Source organism: Maniola hyperantus, chromosome 24 (assembly GCF_902806685.2).
Source record: "Maniola hyperantus chromosome 24, iAphHyp1.2, whole genome shotgun sequence".
In the NCBI taxonomy this organism is placed as follows: Eukaryota; Metazoa; Arthropoda; class Insecta; order Lepidoptera; family Nymphalidae; genus Maniola; species Maniola hyperantus.
In genome coordinates this window covers 5,875,796-5,892,522 of record NC_048559.1, presented here as the reverse complement: position 1 = coordinate 5,892,522, position 16,727 = coordinate 5,875,796, and the positions used below count along the sequence as shown (strand labels likewise).

Here is a 16,727-nt window from a genome sequence, read left to right as displayed (position 1 = left end):
AGGGGAGATAAGGAAATGTAATAATATAAATAAATTTAAGAATAAATTGCATGATTTTTTCAATAGACAAGACATTATATAACTTTGATGAATTTTTTCAACTTAGACTTTTTGAATTTTAAATTTTACCATAGACAAAGACAACGTGCGTCAAATTACCTATAGTTATTGCTTTACTAATTATTTTGCATGCCTAATATGTAAGGCGAAACATTTCTACTGGACAATATGTGATAACATCTCATTGTAAAATGTTTCCACAAATAAAGAATCTTTGAATCTTTGGACTCCCACACGAAGGTTTCCGTACCATCGTACAGTTCTTGCGATTCACGAAGGCTAGTGCACTTTACTTGTGGTAACGTCGTTTACATGCTCATTGCGTAAGTGTGCATGAATGGCGGACCAATCAGTTGCGAGCAAGCGTTGTCAAACGCACACATTTACTGTACCTTACGTATACCGATACTACTTACATAATATAAGTCAGTGGCCTTCGTGAAATACAAGAACTATACAAGATTTTGTACTTTTTTCTTAATTTGCCATGGCAGCCATTTTGAAAATTTTTATTATTTGTTGCTATAGCGGCAATAGAAATACATATTCTGTGAACATTTCAACTCTCTATCTATTACAGTTCACGAGATACATCTTGCTGACAAACAGACGGATGGACGGACGGATGGACAGCGGAGGCTTAGTAAGTTATTTTTGGTTAGCTTTTTTGATCTGCAGCAAACCTCGATTACCTATCATTTTAACGGATTTTTTTATTAAAAGTAGTCTAAATATAATTCTTTCAATGCTTTGGATTTAATTAAAGAATTCTTTTTGTAATGACATTAATTAATTTTCTTTTAGCTCTAAAAATAAAACACCTAGTGTGAACGGAGGACGCGCGGGTGTGGCCATACGAACTTTCGCATTGCATCTCCCAACAAACTATCTTCAATACCAATCACACGGTATTCAATAGCAAAAGCTTGCAGGAAATTATAACCCTTACTACCTTACAATTAGTACTATAACAGCGTGTACATTTTTAGGTGTGAACTTTCGCATAATATTGTCAATGAGGCTTCAGTACTGTGGACCACACACGGTACTTTAAAACAAAATAACACAAACAACTGTAGCTTCTATTTCTTTGTTAGTAAGTATTAAATTAGCTTGGTGCATTCAGAAGGTTGATGTGCAATGTTTTGTGGTAACATTGTACGGTCAAGATCGGATGCGGATATACGGATATTGCGATAGATGATATTAGAGAGAGAGAGAGCCAGCGCGTGCCAGACCTTCGGTATTTTGTAAACGCTGAAAGTTTCTCTGCGTATTGTCCCTAACACTACATTACTGATACTTTTTATTTTATTTTATTCAGATATCTACAAGTTAGCCCTTGACTGCAATATCACCTGGTGATAAATGATGATGCAGTCTAAGATGGAAGCGGGCTAACCTAGTTTTATTAAACCTATACCCCTTTAGTTTCTACACGGAATCGTACCGGAACGTTAAAGTGCACACTTAGTGTCGTGACAACTCACTGCCAGACTCTCTTACACTTTATAAAATTTAAGGGGGTCTCGCAGGGGTTTGCTACGACACAGAGTGTCTGGCAAGGCATGATGGGATTTCTAATACTTTTCCGAAGAAAATATAAAAAAAATAGTCTTTATACTTTGACGTAAGATTTTTTACTTAAGTTTATTTCTTGTTATCTCTCAAAGCCCAGTGTGCAGTGCGCAGAGAAACTTTCAGCTTTTATTAAATAACGAAGGTCTGACACGCGCTGGGTCTTATTCCATATCTACTACGACTTTCTTAGTTATGTGTAATCATTACGTATGCAGTCATATCAAGTGTCGAAGTTAACATAATGTTCGTGTTGGGACATTGAACTATGTTACGCGTATGTGAATGAATATGTGCAGACACTTGAATTGATATCACGTTTATTATGTAAGGAAATGACAATTCAATGACGACCTCCATGGCGCAGTTCTGGTCTGGTCTAGTGGGGGGCTTCGGCCGTGGCTAGTTACCACCCTACCAAAGCCGTGCCGCCGAGCGATTTTAGCGTTTCCGCGATGCCGCGGCCGTGTAAAAACCACAGGAGTGTAGGTTTAATTTTTAAAAAAGAAAGACTTCCAGGTTAGTCCGCTTTCATCTTAGACTGCATCATCACTTACTACCAGGTGAGATTGCAGTCAAGGGCTAACCTGTAAGTATCTGAATTTAAATTAACGGAATAGTTACTTATGACTAAAATTACGCTCAAATCGACGAGACTCTGCTTGTGTGGACCCCTAGAAAGGATGAAAGAGGAACCAGCTGTAAGAAGAGTATACATAGTACGCGGCAGAAAATAATGTACATCGACCTGTACATAGAATGAGATTTCGGTTTTGTAGAGCGTTGTCCCTGTCACTCATACCTATGAGACGTTTTGTCGGTCTCAACGCCGATATCTCTTTCTAAAGGTCGATGTACATTATTTTCTGCCGCGTACTGTACTGGGGTCACTCAAATATTGTGTGCAGAATAGAAGCTTGGATATAATACTGTCCAATGCGCCTTTTAGAAGAAGTATAGGAACAGTACTATGACTTCGGGCGGGCTCGGGCGGGCTTTGGGCGGTCTCGGGCCGCGGGTGGGCGGATGCGTGGTTGGTCGGGTTCAGGCAGGCAGGGAGACAGACAAAGAAGCGATCCAATAAGGGTTCCTTTTTTCTTTTTGTGGTATGGAACCCTAAAAAAGCTTTACATATTGTAAAAGTTCTACAATACATATATCAACTTCATATATTGTAGAAGAATAGGCTGGCATGGTATGGGCATATAATGCGGAGGGAAGAAAGCCACGTCACTGGCAAAATGTTAAATATGCATGTGGAAGGAATAAAGAGCAGAGGACGACCAAAGAAAAGATAGATAGATTACGTGAAAGAGGATATGCGTGTAGATCACAGGTTTACAACTAGCGTGGCCCCCTCAGTCCCTCTCGCGCAAGCAGATTTTCTTACTTGTGAAATGTCATTCCTTCTACACTTCACGTTGTTTGTCAAATACTCACGTACAAATACATTTTGACAGACAAAAAAGAGTGGCCCGCGGTTATAAGGACAAAACATAATAATTTTGTCACGTTCTAACAAGAGCTTAAATGCATTTAGTTATCTCGCTCTAACAGTAAGTGTCTACTTCTAACAGTCCTTGTTCTGAGGTGTAGATTAAACGCGCGTGAATAAAACGTTGACGGATGACAGAAGTGAGTGGAAGAAAAAGACATGTTGAACCGACTCCACGTAGCGTGGGATAAGATAAAGAAGAAGAAGATAATTGTAGAAGAAGTTACAACACGATTTTCGTTCGGATAACCTATCTACAGGTATTTCGTTTAAACCTTTAGATACTTTACATTTTAGTACTTTCATGGAAAGCCTCCCGGAAGTGTTTAACACAGAAACCTAGTAGTTCCACATAGCATTGTTAAGTGACATGCAGTGCTTAAGCATTCTGAGGTCTTGAATAGATTTACTGTTGAGCATTACGACCGTTTCCATTTGACTAGGTTTTACCTTGTTACTTGCAATGCACGTACCTAACCTCAAACAACTCCTCCATTGCATTAAATTAAATGTACCTTATTTGGGAGTGCGGTGATAAAAGTTTAAACTTTAACTATTTACGCAGCGCACGCTATGGAAGCTCTCAGATGAGACGATTCTTTCCGACTTAATTCACTTTAAGCACTACAATTTTCGAAGGGATCTCTAATTTTTTTGAAAATTTAATATAGCCTATGTCACTTGCTAATAATGTAGCTTTCTATAGGTGAAAGAATTTAAAAATCAGTCCAGGAGTTTTTGAGTTTATCCATTACAAACAAATAAACACATTTTTCCTCTTTACAATATTATAGTTTAGATAGTGGCGGATTATGCCTTAAATCCTTTTCATTTTGGAAGGAGTGAGTTGATAACTGAGATGATATCTAATAATGCCTAGCTTATATTCTGCACATTTTACTTCGCAAGTATGTTTTCTTATCACTATCCAACATTATTGGAAGGTTCTCTTTCAGAAGCATTTTTTGTGAATTTAACTTTAACTGTTACACAGTATAAAGACCGGCCAAATGCGAGTAAGATTCGCGCACCCAGAGTTCCGTACTACAGTCGTATTTTTTCGACATTTTGCACGATAAATGCGAAACTATTAGGCATAAAAATAAATAAAAATCTGTGTTAGAAATTACGAGAAATTACTAGTAGAATATGATACTTACCCCTTGGTATAATAATTGTACTTTAAAAGTTGAAAATACTAATTATTTGTTCCTGAACACATTTTAATTTTTTTTATTATGTAACCACAAATTCACGGTTTTCGGATTTTTCCCTTAACGTCTGTTATGAGACCTACCTACCTGCCAAATATCATGATTCTAGGTCAACGGTAAGTAGGTATGTTTCTTAACAGACACGATAGCCAGACAACGGAGTGATAAGGGTTCCTTTTTTCCTTTTGAGGTACGGAACTCTCATCATCATGATCAACCCATCGCCGGCTCACTACAGAGCACGGGTCTCCTCTCAGAGTGAGAAGGGTTTGGCCATTGTCTACCACGCTGGAAAAGTGCGGATTGGTAGACTTCACACACCTTGAAGGACATTATGGAGAACTCGCAGGCATGCAGGTTTCCTTACGGAACTCTAAAAATGCTTTATTTCATTTTTAAACGCGAGAAGGCGTGTCCATACTCATACAAATTTCACATGCAAATGTGAATCATAAATTCAACATAAACTTTCGTCCACGACAGTACCAATATCCAGTTACAGTAAATATTGTGTAAGACATACGAATTTCTTTTCGAAAATGAAAGTTATACACTCAGCAGCATCCGCTTATATCACTAAAAACATACATCCAATAATGGACCTACTTCCAGTCCATTAAAAGCGAGAGTTCTCTGAGGTATTGTTGATATTGGCAAACCGTAAATGCAAACCTGTTTTGCATGTAGACCTATATACTAAATTGCTGCTGAGTGCTGATTGATGTAAATGAGTTACGAGGTCCTCTTACTTTTAAGGTCAAGTGAAAATGAAGTCTATTATTGCATAACTTTTTAAATTAAAAAAAAAAACGCCCGTCAAAATATTCACGCCAATCAAATTATGACATATTCATCATCAACCAATCGTTGGCCCACACGTGTGAAAATGAAAATGAAAATGAAAATGAAAATGAAAATCTTTTTTATTCGTATAAACTTTTACAAGTGCTTACGAATAGTCGGATGCATCTACCACTGGTTCGGAATGCCTTTCCTGCCGAGAAGAACACAGGAACACAATCTCAAGGTTTCAAAGATCGAGAAGAGTTTAGGCCGTAATCTACCACTCTGGCCTAGTTTGGATTGGAGGACTTCAGGACAGACGAACTCTCAAGCATACAGATTTCCTCACGACGTTTTCATTCACAGTTAAAGTAAGTGATACCTAATTACTTATAACGCAAATTATTCCTAAAAGTTAGTGGTGAGAGGTTAGATTAACATTTTATAATATCCATTTTATATACACGTAAATAATTTAATGCATATTATTAGTGCAAGTTATAGCTACAGACAAAAACTAAAATCATTACAATTTTTTCTACATGATCCAAAACAAAAAACGAACTTATATTTTATTTGTGTGCAACAAACTCTTATGCCACTCTTTTTAAGAACGTGAAGACTAACTTATCAAACAACTTATCTAACGTTTTTATTTTCAATTTGTTTCACATGAAAATTGCAGCTAATCTATGACTCGATGACTTATGATCTCAAATAGCAATTAAAGTGATTAATAAAATTTCTTTAAGATCATCTTCATCTCGAACATGTACTTTCTCTTCTCGAGATTCAAATGGCAACAAATTTTTCACACAGTACAATTATGGACGTACTCAGGTATTGTCTCATTAGACTTTGGCCGAGATCTTTTTAAAACGTACCTACAATACAATAGACACACTGGAGACAATTAGCTTCATTCCGATTTTTTTAAAGGTGTTTTCTCATGCCATTTAGATACAAGATATTTAATTATTGTACTAATTAATTACTTTTCTCTGGAAAAATTGAATACATTGTTATTAAAAACACTTTTACTTTAATCCTTAAAACTGATAATATTCTTAACTAGCTTATATCGCGACTTCGTCCGTGTGGACTACACAAATTTCAAACCCCCCCGTTTCACCAACTTAGGGGTTGAATTTTCAAAAATCCTTTCTTAGCGGATGCCTACGCCATAATAGCTATCTGCATGCCAAACTTTAGCCCGGTCCGTCCAGTAGTTTGAACTGTGCGTTGATAGATCAGTCAGTCAGTCACCTTTTCCTTTTATATATTTAGATGTACTTATAGTGGAGTTAAAAAATAATAGGCAAAGGTAAATTTTTGAAAACGACATTTAATTTTTTACGTGGATCCATCGTAAATCAGTAATTTTTTATCATACTGTTAACAATACGACAAAATAAATGGTTTCCGTAACAAATATGACTCGTTTCACTCGCACACTCAACTATATAAGTTGGTAAAAAAAATACCTAAAAGTTGGTAATAATATAAAAAATAAAAGAAACATAAAATAAAAATAAATATAAATCTTTGGAACGAAAAAACTTAAAAGTATTTGGTAAGCACACGCTTGTTCCTATAAAACATACTTAAAGTATAAACGTAAGTAAATAGTTAAATATAAATAATAATAAATAAGATAATTATATATACATAAGGATAATAAAAAATAAACTAAACTAAAAATCAGTCAAGAACTTATAGCATTAAACATACTGAATATAACAGTACTAAAAATAATAATAGAAAAAAATACTGATACACGCACTCTAATCTCGATTATAAACGGTGGTCATACAACACAAATAAATAATAAATAAACACACTTAAAATGTGTTAAAATCTTAGATGGTATTAATAAATTAATTATTACTTAGTTAACGTCATAAACGTAGAATTTGAAAAAGACAAGCTGGCTAACTGGTAATAATCCAGCCTTTTCTCTCCCTAATTGGTATATATTAACCTATAGAATTGTCTAGGTTTTACGCTTGCTTGATGTGACCAGCATACGCGATGTTTTGTGCCATATCTTGTGACCTGCCCCATCCGCCGCCGCCGCCGCTTTCCCATCCATGTTCCTCATGAGCTGGCTCAGCCCATCCACCACCACCACCTCCTCCGCTCTTCGACTTAGATTCTAGAAGCTTCTTCAGAGCTCCGAAAGCAGCTGCAATGAAAGCGATCTTTCCAAGAATGTATGCCTTGAAGACTGCAAATGCGATGATGCCCAGGAACAAAGGCACGAGAGCAGCTAACTTCAGTTTGATCAGAGCCAGGATGGGGAGGAGTTTCTTCAACTTCTTCTTTTTCTTGCCACGACCTGAGAACAAGAAAAGAAATAATATGTTATGAAGGCTACGTTTTATTGGCACACAAACACCACCCTCGTTTCGCTTCCTCATTTCTTCTTCATTTTCCGCGGATACACCTGTAAGTTTTACTTAAGTAGGTAGCTACATGATTAACTTATGACTTTACTAATGTAAAGTATAAATAACTAGCTGATGCCCGCGACTTCGTCCGCGTGGAATTAGATTTTTTTAAATCCCGTGGGAACTCTTCGATTTTTTGGGATAATAAGTAGCCTATGTCTCCAGGTCTTTATCTAGACCCATGCAAAAAAACATTATTAAATACACTAGCTTATGCTCGCGACGTGGACTACACAAACCTTTATTTCACCCCCTTAGGGGTTGAATTTTCAAAAATCCATTCTTAGCGGATGCCTACGTCATAATAAAAATCTGAATCCCAAATTTCAGCCCAATCCGTCCAGTAATTTGAGCTGTGCGTTGGTAGATCAGTCAGTCAGTCACACTTTCCTTTTATATATTTAGATTTATCTATAATTATATTTAAAAAAAATGTCTTTTCAATTTTCGAAGTAAGATAACTGTATCAAGTGGGGTATCATTATGAAAGGTGCATTCTAAAACAGCTTTTTTTATAATATGTATCATAGTTTTTGAATTATCGTGCAATACGAAAAAATACGATTGTAGTACGTAACCCTCAGTGCGCGAGTCTGACTCGCACTTGGCCGGTTTTTTAATAAGAAACCTCGACCTACCTGAACATTATCTGGAGGTATAAGCGCAAAAAGTAATGGTTTTAGCTTACTCACGCACTCTCTCTATAATGTCAATATTGTTCGTGGTACTTATGTATCCACTTGAAATAGCTTCAATATGTTCTACCGTTAACCTCAAATGTCGTTAACTATTGTATTTACTCGGGTCACTCTTGGAAGCTTGAAGACGAATTACTTTCGAATTTCGACATTCGATCTTGACTTTTGGGACATACAGTACATCCTGAAGATGGACATTATAATACTTTTTATTCCGGAAAATCAGTGAGTTCCCATGGGATTTTAAAACCTAAATCCACGCGAACAAAATCGTGGACATCAGCTGTGTATGTGTTTATTATTTTAAACTATTCAACCATTATAACTAGATATAGGAGGCCTACGCCGCGGCCGTAGAGACGACTTTTCTTAAACTATTTTGTATTTTGATTAGGTAGGTACATAGTATTAAATTTTTAGTTTATTTTATGCATAACTAGCTTATGCTCACGAGTCGCGTGGACTACACAAATTTCAAAGCCCTATTTCACGCCCTTAGGGGTTGAATTTTCAAAAATCCTTTCTTAGCAGATGCCTACGTCATAATAGCTATATGCATGCTAAACTTTAGCCCGATCCGTCCAGTAGTTTGAGCTGTGCGTTGATAGATCAATCAGTCAATCAATCCTTTTATATATTTAGATTAAAGATTAATTATTATTATTATTGCCACCTATTGTACGTTAATGGTACTATTAGAAACGTTTCCGCAAGTCCTTACAACAATCGTACAGAAATTCATATTGATCATAATAAATCATATTCAACATTAAAAAACACATAGGTAACAAACAGACAGACACGCCTTAATTTTCATGTAATCCATCTTGAGTAATATAATGGCAAATGTGTCTGTCTGTCTGCTATAGCTTTTCACGGCCCATCCGTTATAACCGATTCTTACAAAATTTCGTACAAGTATAGCTTGCATCCCGGAGACGGACATAGACTACATTTTATCCCGGTATAAATCAAAGAGTACTTACGGATTTTTTGTTACGCGATCATCAGCTATGGCAGAGAGAACTATATAAGATAAATGCTAACCTTCTTCATCAATAGAGTTGTCTTCAGTAAACGCCTTAGGCATCCTCAATTGCAAAGCATGGCTTTCTAGGAAATCTACAACATTCTCCATGATTCTCTCTTCAACCTGGAGTTCCCTGGCTTCAGGTTCATCAGGCAATGGATCGTAGCTTCGAGCTGATCTTGGTGAGCCGGTTCTTGAGAATGTGATGCCGTCCACCACACTGAAGTCTTTGGCTACAGCTAGGTTTTCTGTAAACTTCATCGCTTTTTCCTGAAAAATGAAAAACATGATGTTATTTTAATTCTTTTTTCGATGACAAGTTAGTCCTTTTTCTACAACCGCACCGCACGCCACCGCAAACAATTCCACCCTCATCACCTGGGTTTCTGGAGCACTTCGACCACACGTTGTGCCAGATCCTTTTTTCCACGCACATGCAAACTGTGGAATCAACTCCCTTCGGCGGTGTTCCCATTAGATTACAACATGGGGTTATTCAAGGGGCGGGCCAACAAATTCCTGAAAGGCCGGCAACGCATTGGTGGTTCCTCTGGTACCGCAAATGTTCATGGGCGGCGTTAATCACTTAACATCAGGTGACCCGCCTGCTCATTTGCTCGCCATTTTTATATAAAAAAAGCCCTTGACTGCGATTTCACCTGGCGATGAATGACGATGCAGTCTAAGATGGAAGCGGGCTAAATTGGAAGGGGTATGGCAAATTTATAAAAATATATAAAAGGGAAAAGGTGACTGACTGACTGACTGATCAAACAGGGCACAGCTCAAACTACTGATAGGGCTAAAATTTGGCATGCAGATAGCTATTATGACGTAAGCATCCGCTAAGAAAGGATTTTTGAAAATCAACCCCTAAGGGGGTGAAATAGAGGTTTGAAATTGGTGTAGTCCAAGCGGACGAAGTCGCGAGCATAAGCTAGTTATTAAAAAAAAGAACATTATTCAAATTATGACTTATAATGATTATGGAGTCATAATTTGAATAATGTTCTTAGGAGATGCATTTCAAAGAGGTAAAGTTAGTTATCTTATTACGTTAAATCGTTTTGCATGTAAAACCGGTAAGTTTAAAGACCAGTTTAAAATGATTTAATTACTATGTAGTTTACCATTACAACGATTGTATTTTAATTAGGTATGTGGGTATAGCAGTGCTCTTTTGATGCAAATTATTTTATCTTACTTTTTGGCTTTTCTTTGATCTTAACCGGCAGAAGTTATTATCTTTATTGTTTACTTGATTGATCTTATCTTATGTACTGTTACTATGAATAGTATAAAATCAGAGTAGATTAAATAGTGCTCTAGAAGTTTTATAAAAATGAGAATTTATTGATTAAATTGTAAATCGAAAAGTGCTGTTTATTCATCTACTATGATTGTAGTAAATAAAATAATAATTTCAAGCAAAGTAGAGAGTAATTGACTGATCTCACCATTTCGACTACCTACTTTGATTTAATTAAAATCAATGAAATCAAGGAATTTTATAAATTGAGCTCAATCTCATTAAATATGTTCTCCAAGCGGAATCTCCAAATATATTTATCTATCCAATCCCTAATGATTCTCTTCCTTATATAATTGTGGTATTAATAAATCTAAATGTTTATAGATCACTTCATAGAATCGAATCCTATCCAAATCTTAACTAGCTAATTACTTGGTTAACTATCAATCGCATATACAGACACTCCTTTACATGTATAGATATTCCTTCCATCCATTCTGAACGTATTATAGTTTCTAATTTGGTTATACATATCTACTAAACAGGATTAAAAGTAATGCCATCCCTTTCAAAACATTTTCTGTAAAAAGGGACGACACAATTTTCAACCCAGATAAGTTTTGTACATCCGAATTTACTGTCACATCCAAAAACTATAACGGCCCGTTCATACACATTATATCCGTTACTAGAGATACATTTGTTAGATTCGATATTTGGGCCTGTGATGCATATAATGTAAAACTACTGATAATCAGGAGTTAGTTTTACGTCATAGAGGGCATTGTCTTAAGATAGTAATGTGACAGGATCCCAGATCATTCCGTATGCAAATTCCAGTTAGGAGACGAGATTTTGACTCGATTATAGATAAGATTAGATTAAAAATCGAAATTGCGTTTTCTTATTCGAGTTGTATACGGACAGATCTAGGAACCAACCTCATTATTATCCAAAGAAAACTCCCACCATTGTATGATTAACGAAAAGAGGTCACCACAGAGCAACGAGGCATACAACGGGAATATAATAAGACAACGTGAACCACTAACGGCCATAAATTAATAATCAATGTATCTATAATCCATCAATAAGTTACTTAGCAACATTGTTATGTATCAATACATACATTTTTGACTAATAACAACGTTGCTTAGTAACTTATTGACTAATTGCAGATAGGAACGATTATTAATTTCGGCCGTAAGAAAGTAAAAATGATTTAGGTATCAAAATTGCAAGCCAGGATCGAAGTATGAACGAGCCGTTAGCCATATCACATCCATTACGGTCACTTTGTCACTATCATCACTGCACTGCACTTCACCTTTAAACACAGCATCGTATCGGTCTCCACACAGTCTCTCAACGTTGACACGAACTTCTCCATGACCCCGTCTTCCTTGACCGTCGGCATAGCGGTCACCGCTGTCACAAGGCAAAGCACGTATACCGCCTTCATGTTCGCAAGTGGCATGTACAATTGTCAAAGGCGCTTGTAGTACAGACAGTTTTATTTTCTTGCCCCCCACTCAGAGTGCATATGCCACGGTGTATGACGAAATAAAGCACCGCATTAAGACGTATTAACACGTATTTGTTAGATTTTTAATGGATAATGGACTGTGAGTTGCATTGGGGACGTTCGGATTTGGCAACTTTTTTTCACAGTCTTTCGGATCTTTTGTTGAGATCGGTGGTCTTGAATCTCTTCTGATAACAGAATTGATTGTAAAATTGATGATTATAAAATCATCATCATCATGATCAACCCATCGCCGGCTCACTACAGAGCACGGGTCTCCTCTCAGAGTGAGAAGGGTTTTGGCCATAGTCTACCACGCTGGCCATGTGCGGATTGGTAGGCTTCACACACCTTTGGGAACATTATGGAGAACTCTCAGGCATGCAGGTTTCCTCACGATGTTTTCCTTCACCGTTAAAACAAGTGATATTTAATTAATTAATTAAAACGCACATATCTCCGAAAAGTTAGAGGTGCGTGCCCGGGATCGAACCCCCGACCTCCGATTAGAAGGCGGACATCCTAACCACTAGTCTATCACAGCTTCTGTTGTAATACTTTGTTTGATTCATGGATTGTGCACGCGTAAGCGGCAATAGCTTAGTGGTAAAATCGGGAATTCATAGTCGGGAGTTCGAGACGGGGCACGCATCTATAGGTAAGCTTTCGTAGTTGTGCGTTTCAATTAAACACGTATCACTTGCTTTAACCTACATGCCTGACAGTTCTTCGTTCTTCCTAATGTTTTCAAAGGTCAATCCACACAGGGCCAGCATGGCAGACTATAGTCTAATCCCTTCTCATTCTGAGAGGAGACCTCCTCCTGATGATGTGAAAAAGCCCTTCTCATGATGTGAAAAAAACCAGCCAAGTGCGAGTCAGGCTCGCGCAACGAGGGTTCCGTACTACATTCGTATTTTTTCGACATTTTTCACGATAATTCGAAAACTATGATGTATAAAAATAAATAAAATCTGGTTTAGAATGCACAGGTGAAGCCTTTTCCCCACCCCACTTGATATAGTTATCTTACTTCGACAATGAAAATACTGATTATTGGTTCATGACCACAATTTAATTTTTTTTGTGTGATGTTACCACAAATTTACGGTTTTCAGATTTTTTCCCCGAATGTCTGCTATAATACCTACCTACTTGCCAAATTTCATGATTCTAGGTCAACGGGAAGTACCCTGTAGGTTTCTCGACAGACCGATAGACAGACAGACAGACAACAAAGTGATCCTATAAGGGTTCTGTTTTTCCTTTTGAGGTACGTAAAAAAAAATGGGCACAAATTTTTCACATGACTGTTCAGATCTTTTGTATCTCTATTGTTGTAATTTATAGTTTATTTGATTAATTGATTGTACTGCGTCACGCATGATCACGCAATATTCTTTGCCAATTTAAATAATATTACACGGTTCAAAAGCATAAAAGCTGTTACATGCTGCTACCATTTTGATCAAACAGACCTCTAATTTCACGAGCAAATAGCAATATATATATAGCAATGCTTAGGTTAAATATATGAAAGGAAAAGGTGACTGACTGACTAACTGACCGACTTATCAAATCAAAACTTAAATTATTATTAGACGGATTGGGCTGAAATTTGGCTTGCATTAGGTATGTCGTAGAAATCGGCAACGCATCGTCCTCTGGTGCTGCAAATGTTCATCGGCGGTGGTAATCACTTAACATCAGGTGACCCGCCTGCTCGTTTGCTCGCTATCTCTATTTAAAAAAAAACTCCTCCCACGATATTATTATCGCGATTTGAATAATAAGTGCCGCAATATTATTTCCTTTATGGGCATTCATTTATTTTCATTTCTTTCATTTAATTATAAGCGATTTTTATCAATTGCTTCCTTTTGAACAGTTTTAAATAATGATGTCGGATGAAATTTTGGAAAGTTACCTTTTTCTTTTAAGTGCGTATAGAGGTTAGCGGTTCTTTTGCGGCAGGGGTCACGGGTTCAAATACCACTTGGCTGGCGGCGAACATTCAGACTGTATGCTACCTACCGAAATTATTAAGCTTCAAAGAGATCGTTAAATATTTGAGCCCCTGTTTTGAAGTGAAGATCCGTTATTCAATGGAAATATTATAACAAATTGAGTAATTCAAAAACAATATAAGTCAAGCTTCAAAAATTTTCTGTTTTAGCTAGGATTTTTATCAAATCTGTGGAAAGATTTAGGAACCCACCGTATTATCATTCTAAGAAAACTCATACCTACCATTATGTGATTAATATACCTACATAGGTTCGAGAGAATATGTGCGCTAACTATGGGCATCATAAGAAAGCTCAGAGTAACTCAGCGAGCGATAGGGAGCGCTATGCTTGCAGTTTCTCTACATGATCAAATCTAAAATGGGGAGATCCGTAGGAGAACCAGAGTAAATTACTAGCTGATGCTACGTGGACTTAGGTTTTAAAAATCCCGTGGGAACTCTATGATTTTCCGGGATAAAAAGTAGCCTATGTCACTCACTCTCCAATACAAAAAATCACGTCAATCGGTTGCTCCGGTCGGTTCGGTTGTTTTTAATCATAAGTAGAAACTTAAGCTAGAATAATATTACTTATTAGCCCATGCTAATAAGTAATGATGGTAGAAGCAATAAAGCTGCCATTTTATAATGGTGCTTTATGGTAGGAAAAAAAATCGGTTGCTCCGTTGCGACGTGATTGAAGGACAAACCTTTATAATATGGGTCAGTACCCACGTCGTTAAACCACGAAATAAGTTTTTAAATAATTATTAATTAGTATAACAACTGCCAGTAAACTATGGGTTTTTGAGTAGTATATGAAGTGCCCTATCATCATCATCATCATCATCATCAACCGATAGACGGCCACAGCTGGACATAGACTCTTGTAGGGAGTCCGCACGCATCACCCCTTTTTTCGGGTTGTGCCACACATGAAGAAGCGCCGGAATAACCAGCTCTTAGCTTTAAGTTGTGATGTGTGGCACAGTTGTATAAATAAACGTCTTTTCTTTCATTCTTTCTTTCATCAGTCTAGCGTCTCCTGGATCCAGCGGCTCCCCGGGAATCGTTTGATGTCGTTAGCTGTCGTCTATAATATGAGGGTCTTCCAACGGTGCACTTTCCAGTACGAGGACCCCATTCTAGCAACTTAGGTCCCCAAAGTCTATCGGTTTTTTGAACTATGAAATACCTAATTAGCCAAAAAAAAAAGGAAAAAGCTTTCGCAGGTAAGTATTCATGTGAAATACTGAAAAAACCACGAAAAGAATCTTATTTAAGGTATTGTTTGTAACAAGGCATGTTATTAAAGTTTTCTACTCTCACATCACTTATGAGATCGTTCACAGGGTGTTGAATGTACACAATTAAACGTACAAGGGCAGATACGGCATGTTTCGTTTTTGGCCCAGCAAAATAAACATAAATCCATACTCTACACCTTTTAAATTTTATAAATGCAAAAGTGTGTCTGTCTTTTCATGAATCATGGTCCATCATCTTAACTTCTATTGACGTTTGGTAAAGGGATAGCTTGCATCCTGGAGGCTGTCATTAGATACATTTTATCCCGATAATTTTCTTTGTATTGGTGATATTCTAATGAAACTACAGAGTCAAAATTTTATTGCAATGTACCTACCATCTACATTGCTTTTCCGAGCGTGCAATCAGTACCCTTATTATAATGCGAAAGTGTGTTTATTTGTTGGTTTGTTGGTTTATTGGTTTGTTAGTTTGTTGGTTTGTCCTTCAATCACGTCGCAACGGTGTAACGGATTGACGTGATTTTTTTGCATGTCTATAGATAAAGACATGGAGAGTGACAATGGGGCCGATTCTTTTGTACACAATCTCTAAACTAAACTAAATTAACAGGTCTAAATCTAGTGCTATCCTTTTCCGCAAGCAACATTATGAGAGGGATAACAATAGATTTAGACGTGTCATTTTAGTTTAGTTTAGAGATTGTGAACAAGAGTATCGGCCCCATTGGCTACTTTTTATCCCGGAAAATCAAGGAGTTCCCACTGGATTTTTAAAAAACCTAATTCCACGCGGACGAAGTCGTGGGCATCAGCTAGTCTTTCTATACATGTAAAACACAATAATGTTTCTACCTATGTCCGTAATAGACTTTGAAACCATCCAACCGATAAGTCCCAAACCGGTTTCATTAAAAAGACAATAAAGAAAAGATTGTAGTTTTTTTTGTTTTTTTAGCGTAGTAGCATACTCCGGGTATCCGCTAGTATACCTAATAATATACTTAGCACAAAACGATGGTTAAAATAAGTTATGATTGAATATTGACAATTTATTGATAGAATCGACGGCCGATGGGGCAGACGTGTTCTGGAATGGATACCGCGTACTGGTAAGCGCAGTGTGGGACGACCTCCAGCCCGCTGGACTTATGACCTGAAGAAGGTGGTCGGGAGCGGATGGATGAGGAAGGACCGTGTTTGGTGGCGCGCTCTTGGAAATACCTATGTCCAGCTGTGGACGCATACAGGCTGATGGATTGGATTGGATTGGATTGATAGAAAAAGGAAATAAATGAATTGCAGTAGTTTTGAGATTGGCCCGAACAAACACAAACTCAGTTTAACAGGGGACTTTAATTATTTA

At 37.1% G+C, this 16,727-nt stretch overlaps 1 protein-coding gene across 1 annotated transcript; it reads right to left on the bottom strand.

Moving 5' to 3' along the window:
* Nucleotides 1-6,419: 6,419 nt before the first annotated feature.
* Nucleotides 6,420-12,060, bottom strand: LOC117993494 (uncharacterized). The gene is made up of 3 exons (XM_034981295.2): nucleotides 11,888-12,060; nucleotides 9,326-9,578; nucleotides 6,420-7,468 (listed from the first exon to the last, which is right to left on the bottom strand). The coding sequence occupies exons 1-3, from the start codon at nucleotides 12,035-12,037 to the stop codon at nucleotides 7,131-7,133; spliced, it is 741 nt and encodes a 246-aa protein (XP_034837186.1). The 5' UTR covers nucleotides 12,038-12,060; the 3' UTR covers nucleotides 6,420-7,130.
* Between the last annotated feature and the right edge of the window lie 4,667 nt (nucleotides 12,061-16,727).

Coding starts and splice junctions, on each gene's coding strand:
- LOC117993494 (XM_034981295.2), bottom strand. CDS start 12,037: ATGCCACTTGCGAACATGAAGGCGGTATACGTGCTTTGCCTTGTGACA. Junction 9,579..11,887: donor ATACGATGCTGTGTTTAAAG/GTGAAGTGCAGT, acceptor TTCATTTTTCAG/GAAAAAGCGATGAAGTTTAC. Junction 7,469..9,325: donor CAACTCTATTGATGAAGAAG/GTTAGCATTTAT, acceptor TCTTGTTCTCAG/GTCGTGGCAAGAAAAAGAAG.